At 36.9% G+C, this 11,088-nt stretch overlaps 1 protein-coding gene across 2 annotated transcripts in view; it reads right to left on the bottom strand.

Annotated features, from left to right (window-relative positions):
* Positions 1-3,187: 3,187 nt before the first annotated feature.
* LOC140339400 (zona pellucida sperm-binding protein 4-like) overlaps positions 3,188-11,088 on the bottom strand; it is a 23,106-nt gene continuing 15,205 nt past the window's right edge. For both annotated transcript variants that reach the window (XM_072424101.1, XM_072424102.1), the window contains 4 exons: positions 10,007-10,124; positions 4,902-4,983; positions 4,752-4,832; positions 3,188-3,450 (listed from right to left, as the gene is read on the bottom strand). In XM_072424101.1, coding sequence (XP_072280202.1) covers positions 3,311-3,450; positions 4,752-4,832; positions 4,902-4,983; positions 10,007-10,124 — 421 coding nt within the window. In that variant the 3' untranslated portion in view covers positions 3,188-3,310. The remainder of the gene's footprint in view (positions 3,451-4,751; positions 4,833-4,901; positions 4,984-10,006; positions 10,125-11,088) is intronic.

Raw genomic sequence — 11,088 nt, 5'->3', positions numbered from 1 at the left:
GCTATGGGGTCGCTGGCATAATCTCAGCTGAATATCACTAACAATACGGCACCATGAATGATACCATTAATCGCAAACTGCACACATGGCTGACTGTCTGAATTAAATATTTTCATAGTAGTTGGATTGTGACTTCCTGGTACATTAAATGTAGGTAACGAAGGTCTTTAAAGAGAATCTGTCACTTTGCCCATTGTGGAACCCCAATGCTCCCAAAAATAAGTTTTTATTCATTCATATCCTAGCCAAAACAAATGTTGCACCTGGGGCTTTAGTCAAACCTTGGCATTATAGTATTTTTTCATGTTTGCATTCTAGATATAGTTTATTAAGTTGCTAGAAAAGTTGATTACTCCAGTATGAGGCAATGCTGTTTGCTCAGCACAGATGGTAATTAATCTACTTCACCCCTCCCCCTCAATGACCTTTTATTTAGCTGCTGGGAAGGGAGTGCAGGAATTACTGTAGTAATTCACATAAATAGCATCTGAGTTAGATCACAGCCAGTCACCTCCAGGCCTTTATTTTAAACATGTATTACCTCCTAATTAAACTCACATATATAACCTTAGGCATGTCTGCCCGAAGAAATTTCTGGGCTTCCCTCATGTTTAAAAGTTTCAGCATTGCAAAAGTCATTCTTTTCTGATTAGGGCCTGGTACAGAGGAACTCTTTGCCGGGATGGGGGAGGGAAGGGGTCACTAGAAGATTTTTGTTGGTTTGGTGACTGACTGGGTCTCAGCAATTTGCTATATGGAAGTTTAACCCAGTATGGTCATATATACCTATATGAAGAAAACAAATGTTAGGATGTAAAATATTTGTACATATCCTTAGTCTAGCTCTCTTCAGCTAAATTTAATATACACAAGTTTGTTAGTTTGTGCCACCTGAAAGAAAAGCCCCAATGGATAATCAAAGAGGAGTGGACTCCTATTTGCCGAGCCTGTGAATACATATTGTGTATCTGTGGGAGGAAGAAAAGAGAGGGAAAGCCAGGCTTTTGAAGGGCAACCGGAGTTTAATTTAAAAACACAAAATGTTATTGTTTTAACAACATAATTTAAAAGATTAAGAGCTGTGTCTCTATAAATGAATCCTAGGCTAACATATACCCACTAGTTTCACAAAAAAATAGCAATATAGTTTAGTATCATACTAGGTTAGTGATGGCGGTAAGGCGTCCCACCCGACAGATCTCACCCAAACTGGGCTTCCTCACGGGTAAGGGGGGACTTAGTATTATTGCTGGGGCTTTTTACAGCATTAAGAGCCTTGTGATACCAAATTGCTACTTGTAAGTGATTTGATAGTGAGACCGATATCAATTTGAACGCACTGCTGGTGTTTCCAGATGTCCAAGTGGAGTGAACGGTGTGATAGAAGCTTGAACTGTTTATTCCAGGACTTTCATATACACAATGATTATGACATCTCTGTCTGTCCTAGTAGAAGTAAATGACAGTGATCCAGCAGGGGAAGATAAAGGTGTTGTCTTCTCGTATGGAGTATTTTAGTTGTGGTATGTGGGTGAGCTGCAGGCAGTCCCCCTTTTGGACTATATTGTGGTTATATGTTAGCCTGGAATTCATTTATAGAGACACCGCACTTAAATTTAAAAACAAAAATAGTTTTTGTTCCAACAACATAGTTTAAAAGATTAACTCTAGTTGCCCTTCAAAAGCCTGGCTTTCCCTCCCTCCCACAGATACGCTTTAATATACACAAACAATTTATGAGTTTAGTGCCCTGCCTTTACTATGTATTGCAGGAAGGAAAAAAAACTCCTGACTTCCATACTTGATGCTGGTCAATGTTGACATGTTAATTCTGTCATGGCTATTCTGTTATTATGGAAGCTATGCAGAAAGTACTCAAGGAGATCAGCAACAATGAGAATATACATGCGCCTTGGTAATAGGAGCATTTTACAGTTAGAAAGCTCTGGGTTTTATTATTTTGGGTTTTTACTATTTTATCTAATAATCAGTGACAATCCAGTATAAAAAAAAAAAAAAAAAAAAAAAAAAAAACAAACTCAAGTGAATTTAGGCAGTATAACACTCCCATATCATCAAGTGTATTATGCATTACCTACACAACTTGCTCACCCTGTACTACCCAATGCTTTTAGAGGTTTCAGTGAATTTTTGCATTGGTTTGTACATCCAGTTGCAGCTCATGATGTACGATGCTCAAAGAAAGTTACTGTAACATATAAAGAAGAGGAAGTTAAAAAAAAAAAAAAAAAAAGTGCACAAACTGCCTTTCTAACAACCTGATGTTAAAGCCCAGGTCCAACATCATTTTCAAATATATACACACACACACACACATATATACATAAACCCAGTATATATATTACCAAGACATGAACATTAATATCCCCAATAAGGGAGCCATTCCAAGAAATTCTTTAACAAGGATACCTTTAACAAGGATACCTTCCTGCCAGAATTCCTGAATTTCATTCCTTTGCCTCAGAAGATTATCCAACCTGGTATATTGGCCATTGCATAAAATACAGTTCTAAAAAAATCACAGTCATCATCACAACACAAGATGACATGTTAAAAATGAATGACAGTCCACTTTCCATATTGTTTTCAAGATAAGCTTGCAGGCGATTCATACTCTGCATCGGCCAAATACTGAAGGTCTACCGATACTGCTTATTTGATGTAGTGCATTTCGCCGGAATTTTGCGGACCCATCAGAACCCACCCATAAGAAGTTTTCGAGAGAATGACAGGCATTCTCGCTCATCCCTAGAGCACATATGGTTATATTGCAGCATATTCATGAAATGCAGTGCATTACATTCTGCAGGATTACTCCATATTGTATCTTGAAGCTCATTCATACAATACAGACCAAAGTACAGAGCTTACGAAAGCAGAGGGAATTTTTTTACAGTGATATGACCACAGCAAAGATATACCAGGAGTTTTGTAGCTGTGAAAATATTGTCACGCATGCAAATATGATAAAGATATCTCCAAAGCAGATGCAAACATCAAAAGCCTGACAGGTCCTCAACATTTCCCTCTATATCTGCAGATCATGGTCTTGGCTCAGTTTTCTCAAACTAAAATTTATGTGCGGCCCTTTAAACCTTGTTGATAAAAAGCCCTAGGTCGACCACATCCTAGGTTACTGTTAAATAAACTAAAACACACCAAGAAAGGCTTCATAAATTAAGGGTACACAAGACCTTTATTAATTATAAAGTCAAGAATTTTAATTCAAAAAATTAAATATAGAGAAGACCAGAGAAGAATTTATTAGATTATTGAAAAATTAAAGCGATTATTTTACATTTAAATTTCTTCTGAATTGAACCATAAAACGCAGTCTGAGTATTGTAACAAGACACAAGAGGACAAGAAGTGCCACTGCAAACAGAATTGCTGGAAGAGCTGCAGTCAGGTGCTGGAGGCTGGCCAATCCTGTGATACACAAGAGCAAAAAAGGTAACAAGATTCTGGTCAAGCTTGTTCACAATGATATTGACATTTTGGCAGGATAGTGCAAGATGAAATAGAGCTTGTATATTTTTCCAGCACTGGTTTTTGAGGCTGTATTTTGCATGATTTCACCATGTTTTGTTTATGGGTGGATCCCTACAAGCAGGCCACTTTTGTAGTCTGCTCCACTTAGATGCATGTGATCCATTTGCTATACCTAAAATATAACCATGTGATCCATTTGCTATACCTAAAATATAACCAAATTAACTAGATTAGTGTTTCTCAACCAGGGTTCTGCAGAGCTCTAGAGTTCCTCCAGAGGTTGCTAGAAATTCATTGAGCCACAAGCAATTTGGACCTTTCAGGTCAATTACCACTGACACCAATGGATTTTTTTGGCTATCTGTTTGGACGACATGTTGCTGACCAATGGGAAGAATAAGAGGAATTCTTCCTGTTGTAATGTACTGTGGATATAGTAGCTATAGAAGGGGTTCCCTAAAGACCTAAAGTTATAATATTTACACAAAATAATATATATCACACACATAGTTACACCATTGAAACCATTATGTTGTAGCGACTCTATAAATGAGTGTATATCTTCCTCAAAGTTCATTACCTCCGTGTTCATAAATCATCACTTCTCACTGGCTATGCTACAACACCTTCTGGTTTTGTCATGCTCTGGCCCATACAGTCTTGTCACAAACAGCAGCAGCAAAAATTAACTGCACAGGACCACATTACATACAAGAGGCAGAACATAGGCACCCACTGTCACAATGCAGTGGGATTTCTTAATTGAAATACATCTTACTTCTCCACTAAAAAAAAAAAAAAAAAAAAAAAAAAATCACTTTTGTTTTGCATAAGAAAATTCAAACCACATTAGATTAGATAATCCAACTGGAAAAATAACAACTTTAATATTACTTGTGGGAAGAGCAAAGATGGACTAAAAAGTGTTAGATGGCATTAGTAATATAATCCCCCCACAATTTACAGTTAATACCAAGGCAAATTGGATATAATTTCACATATTGATGTGTGTTGCATTGCATGTGGTGTGAATTCACTGATTATTTACATACAGTGTATTTGTGCCATTAAGAATGAAAACATTCAGTATATCTATAGTGTGTTGCAGCAGATTCAAATGTACATTATCGTACATGCAAAAAGGTGTAGAGCCAGACAGATGCTTCAGCATTTTGTAAACTTGGCTTCCTACACACAATGTTTTAAAAAAAAAAAAAAAAAAAATTAAGTTGTCATACCAGTTTTGGCCTCTGACCGAAAAACAAGAGGCCCAGATGTCTTCACCAAATGATGGGAATAATCTGGCTCAAAGCGTCGACCTATAATGGAGAGGTAACAGTTAACAGGGAAAGCAAGATTTTACACTAAACTAGGTGGTTGTCACTTACCTCGCCTGAGGCGAATGCAGTCCGTGGTGCATGTTTCATTAGAGGATGGAACACAGACGGAGACGCTGCAGAAAACATAAACCTAAGACGAACAGCAAACAAAAAAAAATTTGCTTATTTTTTTTTTTTTTTTAAATACTCTAAGAATAGTAAATTTGAGAGGTGGAATTGAGTAGGAGAATGATAAAACTGCTTTTTTGCCATCCATGTCTTAAGAAGACTTTCTTAAAAAAAAAAAAACAATGATAAATATACACCTTAAAAAAGTATTATAAATATACATATAGTTAAGAGATTTTTGTAGACAAAATAATCATTGCTGGTTAGAGATCAATTCCAGAAAAAGGAGAACAAGTTAGAGCAGTATACAGTATGCTGTTCTGTTCTAATGAGAGTGGAGGTTTAGCAGGTGGGGACCCAAGCTATGTCCTCCCCATTGGGAAACAACATTTATCATTCCTGATGGTCATTTATTGATCCAATGGGAAATCTGCTTAGATAACATAGGTTGTTGTGTAAGATAAACACAGATTTTCAAGTCAAGACAATGGAATTTTAGTATTTTCACAGGAAAGAAACGTTTGCACATTTTTTGGCAAAGTAAATCCAAGTGGCTTCTAGCTCTTGTGTGGCATGATACCCTGCTTGATTTCCCAGTGCCTATAAAATGAGGTTGCCACACTCCTATTGATTGAAAGATTTTAGGAGCAAGTGAGAATTGTCACTCCATTGTGGAGGTTACGTCAGGGGTAAAGCAGGAAATCCAATGCACTGAAGCCCAGACATTTCCCCATTTCCTTACATCTAGATCAGCCTCAACCAGTGTTTATGGAACCCCAGGATTCCTTCAGAAGTTGCTAGGAGTTCCTTGAGCAATGAACAATTTGTACCTCAAGTCATTCACATTTGACACCAATTCACATTTTTGCCATCTGTAGGGGTGACAACTTTCCCAATGACCAGCAATATTAGGGGGCATTCTTCTCACCAACCACCACACTAATAAAATGTGAATTGCAGATATTGTAATTGTTATAGGTTAGCCACACCTGAAAGTTATTTCAAGGGTTCCCCTATGTTAAAAGGTTGAAAAATGCTGGTCTAGATATTTACACAGGAGGCCCAGTTTTAAATTTCTATACTCTTGTTCCTGGGAGTCATCAGTTGATCTGTTCAGAAGGTAAAAACATTACACAACCCTGCATAATCCCAGTGGAATGTGCAACACCCTCCTATTTAGTGCTTAGGACACGTTCTGTGAAATATATTAAACATGATTGCCAAAAACCTATAGGTTAAAATATAATAGAACATGCAGCAATTTTTTACTATCTAAACCTCACAAAAAAAGAAAAAAAGCAATCCCAATGTACAAAAAAACAAATAGCTATTAGTGGTTACATAGTAGGTTAGGTTGAAAAAAAAGACATAATTCCATCAAGTTCAACCACTAGGGAAATAAACATATCCCAGATATAAAACCCTATAAGACATAGTTCGTCCAGAAGAAGGCAAAAATAAACCCTGGTACAATTTGCTTCAACGGGAAAAATATTCCTTCCTGATTCCGCGAAGCAATCGGATGTTCCCTGGATCAACAGTCACTGTTATTTTTACTATAACTAGGTATTAAGGCTTTATAATCTGTGCTTCTAGAAAAACATCCAGCTTTTTCTTAAAGCAATCTATAGTAGTTGCTGAAACTACTTCCTGAGGGAGCCGATTCCACATTTTCACAGACCTTACAGTCAAAACTGGACTGCATATTCCAGATGTGGTCTGACCAATGCTTTGTACAGGGGCAGGATTATGTCTCCATCTCTGCAGTCTATTGCACTTTTAATACAAGAAAGTACTTTACTAGCTTTAGATATTGCAGCTTCTGTATTCCCCCTAGACAGTATGAAGCATGCATATTGTTGGCTCCCAAGTGCATAACTTTACATTTATCTATATCAAATGTCATTTGCCACTTGGCTGCCCAATCAAGCAGTACATCAATGTCTGCTTGTAGATTATAGACATCCTGTATGGACTTTATTCCATTACATAGTTTGGTGTCATCTGCAAACAGAAATGGTACTTTTATTCCCAAATTCTATATTATTTATAAAGATGTTAAACAGTAAAGGTCCCAACACTGAACCCTGGGGTACACCACTAATAACCTTAGACTATTCAGAGTATGAATCATTAATTACAACTCTTTGGATGCGGTCTGTAAGCCAGTTCTCTATCCATTTACAGATTGACTTTTCTAAACCTATCGACCCTAACATGCATATTAACTGTCTGTGGGGTACAGTGTCAAATGCTTTAGCAAAGTCCAAGTACACTATCAAATGCTACTCCACTGTCTACCTGTTTACTAAAAAGGCAGTAAATTTGACAACTTTCTTGAAGCCATGCTGACTATCACTTATAATAATATTTTCTAGCAAAAAAACTCCTCTCTCTGGTTCTTTATCAAACTCTCCAAGACCTTTCCAACTATGGACGTTAAACTAACCAGTCTGTAGTTACCTGGTAATGACTTTGCTCCCTTTTTGAAGATAGTAACCACACCTTATGCCAATCCATCGGTACCTTGCCGGTGACTAAAGAGTCTCTAAAAATTAAAATTAATGGCTTTGAAACAACCAAGCTCAGCTCTTTGAGGACACATGGATGTAATCCATCAGGTTCTGGCGCTTTGTCAACCTTAATTTTTCCCAACTGTTTCTCAATCATATCAATTCTGAGCCATTGTGACTATTTAGGGCAGTGACATTGTAGTTATGAATTTGGACTTAAGCTCTGCCATTTTCCTTTGTGTACACAGATAAAAAAAGTGTTTAGTAAATCTGCCTTTTCTTTATCCCCAGTTACCAACCCAGCGACATCAAATCTGAGCATGTAGGCCCCTTAAAGAATCTTTTTGCTATTAACATATTCAAAAAAAAAAAATTAGGGGGGTTTTCCTTACTTTCCTTTGCAATCTATCTTTCATTTTGAAGTTTTGCACATTTTATTTCCTTTTTACATTTTTTGTTATATTCTTTATATATTTCAAACTTCTTTATATTCTTTCAAACGAAGGTGATCATTTTTATATTTTTGGAATGCCCTTTTCTTGCTCCTTCCTTTTTTAACATCAGCTGTGAGCCACATAGGTTTTAGTTTTAATTTTAGCCTCTTAAAATTATTACCTATTGGAATATATTTTTCAGTGTGCTTTTGTAGAACAGACTTGAAACATTCCCATTTCTGTTCTGTGTTCTTTGAGGACAATATTGTGTCCCATTCCAAGTCACAGAGAGCTGCCCTTAATAATGGAAAGTTTGCTCTCTTAAAATAAATGTTTTTATCTTTCCTGTTTTTGCTTCCTGTTTACAGCTTACATTAAATGAAATCATATTATGGTCACTGCTACCCAGATTCTCCTTTATTTGCACATTTGTTATAAGCTCTGCATTGTTAGAAAGAACTAGGTCCAGCAGAGTATCATTTCTAGTTGGGGCTTCTATAAACTGTACCATAAAATTATCTTGTATTAAATTCACAAAATGTCCTCCCTTTTGCTGTTCCAGTAGTACCATTACTCCAGTCAATGTCAGGGTAGTTGAAATCTCCCATGATTAAAACACTTCCACATTTTGCTGCTTTTTCTATCTGTGCTAGTAGTTGGTTTTCTATTTATTCCTTAGCACTGGGGGGCCTATAGCAGACTCCAATCATTAATTGTGTGTTATTCAACCCCACATTCAACTCCACCCATAATACCTCAACCTCATGGTTTGTTCCATCAGCAATTTCTTCTTTCACATTCACTTTCATTTCACTTCTCTCAGACAGACACCACCACCCCTTTGACTTGGTCTTTACGAAAGAGTATACCCAGGAATATTGACAGCCCAGTCGTCATGTGAAGAGCAAAGCCAAGATTGCCCTGCAATGCCCTTAAGTCATAATTCTCGTCACTCATTAAGGCTTCCAACTCCCCTATTTTCTTTGCCACAGTCTGCCTACAGTTTCTAACCCTGTGCCTTCTTAAACCCATAGAATCCATCTCCCTTTGGGCATCAAGCAGCATTTTTTTTCCTGCTGAAGTAAAATCTGACCATTCTTTTTGCCTTCCTCTAGAGTTCAACACAGTGTAGGGTCTTGAGGATGCAGGGTTTTATCTCCAACTAATTTTATGGATTACATCCCCTCTAAATCTAAATGTAACGGTTATACAAAAAACACATTTATTCTTTTGCATCTATTGTCTCATCTTTATCAGCACTCAACAGCTATTCAGGGAGAACAAGGATTTTACTCCCCTACTACCAGTGAGACCAATATGAGGTTCTATCCAGTAAAACATCCAGCAACTGACGCTTTTTGTAAAGACATCATGATATGCAATGCACATATGTAAATCTTCTCTTTGGTAGTGTGCAGACAAAAATAAAACTGATCAGACAAAACTTGTGTGCCTTGGCAGCCATAAAGTGAAAAGGCTGCAGCTCTGCTTGTCAACTCCCTGAAACAAAAAACAAATAAAACTTGGTTTCAGAACCTCAGAATCTATTCCTGTGTAAGAGATTATTCCAATACTTTCTATCCTGATATCCAGAACTGGGATCAAAACTCAAAGTAATGGGAAATCTTTATAATAGACAAACCCAGGTTTTGATTGCTGCAAAGTGAAATAGCCCATCACATCCTGTTTAGGCGACAGAGGACCTGGGATACATAAAGAGGGCGACTTCTCCAATAGGGACACAGATAGCACCAAAAACACAAATCGTAAAGTCATCAGGGATTCGTTGTCTCAGATTATCTTCTCATTTGTGACAGAAAATGAGGATAAAGGAAATGACTAAATCTGTTTCATTTAGTTCCCAATTAAGCCAATAAATACTTAAATATTCAACATATGACGGTCAATGAACCTACAATTATATTTTAGGCTGTGGTAAAAAACAGTGGATGCAGAGAATACAGTTTTTTGTAGTCTTTAGAAGAGACCTATTGCTACATAATAAGATTGCAATTGTTTAAACCAGATTCCAAACCTACCTTGCATTCACTCACAACATTTTGACTTGAATATATCTAGGGATTCGTCTGGTTCATACCTGTGACTGGCTTGGATAATCAAGAAATCTGAATGCAGATACGACAAACCTCTGATAACTGGAAGGAATGGGTCCTGGTAAAATTTTGGTAACAGGGTCATCCTCTGTAAAAGGACATCTACAAAGATAGAATATCTTTATCAGGTTAACCCATCACTTTGCACATTTTAGAGCCCAATTCCATACTGTTGAATACATTTTAGCATAAGAATTTTAGTTTTGTGCAATGCCTTTTTTTTTTGTGCAATGCCATCTCTGTGTTTAGCAATAGGTGGTTTATGGTAATTCAGAAAGTATGACACAGGGCTGACAATTTACCTTGACTGGTACTGGTCTTAGGTCATTGGGGGACAGAGTTATGTGGAAAGTATTGAAGAGAAAATTGTGTTTTCATGCATAAATTATATAGACTTTTTTTTTTTTTCACCATTGCTGTATAAAAGCAAAACATGCATTAAAATGCGCATGCCTGAGATGCGTAGAAGGACCTCTTGGGATGCCTGACGCAGGTATCCTGGGAGGCTTTGCGCTACCTTTCATTCTTGACCACCTAGGCGGACGAGAATTAGGGTGCGGTGCTGCATCTTTTTTTTGCACCTAAAAAATCATTTGTGCTCTACCCTTTTATGTAAAGTGAAAATTCTGAGTATAGGTACGCTTTAATTAGGTTTGAATATTATATATATATATATATATATATATATATATATATATATATATATATATATATATCCTCTGTTTTGGAATTCTGAAGCAGTGCATTTTAAAATCTTGATGCCCTCAACATTAACTATCCCCTCACCTTGGGGATTGAATATAAGCGTAAATGTAATGTATTTTTTTACCCTTTTTATTTTTTTTTTTTCTTATTGGGTTTCAGTGATGTCCAGGGACAGTTTCATGGGACAGTTTCATGCTATTCTGTGCTGGCAGCTCCTGCCAAATAACAAGAGATCCGCCCAGCTGGAAATAAGGTAGAATCTTGCTTTATTTACATATGGCTGACAGATACCGTGTTTCCCCGATGATAAGGCAGGGCCATCAAATAAGACAGCCCCCCCTTTTTAGGGAAAAATGAAAAA

The sequence above is a fragment of the Pyxicephalus adspersus genome, chromosome 10 (assembly GCF_032062135.1).
Source record: "Pyxicephalus adspersus chromosome 10, UCB_Pads_2.0, whole genome shotgun sequence".
Taxonomy (NCBI): Eukaryota; Metazoa; Chordata; class Amphibia; order Anura; family Pyxicephalidae; genus Pyxicephalus; species Pyxicephalus adspersus.
Note: the sequence above shows the minus strand (reverse complement) of the source record. Positions and strands in the feature narration are given on the sequence as shown.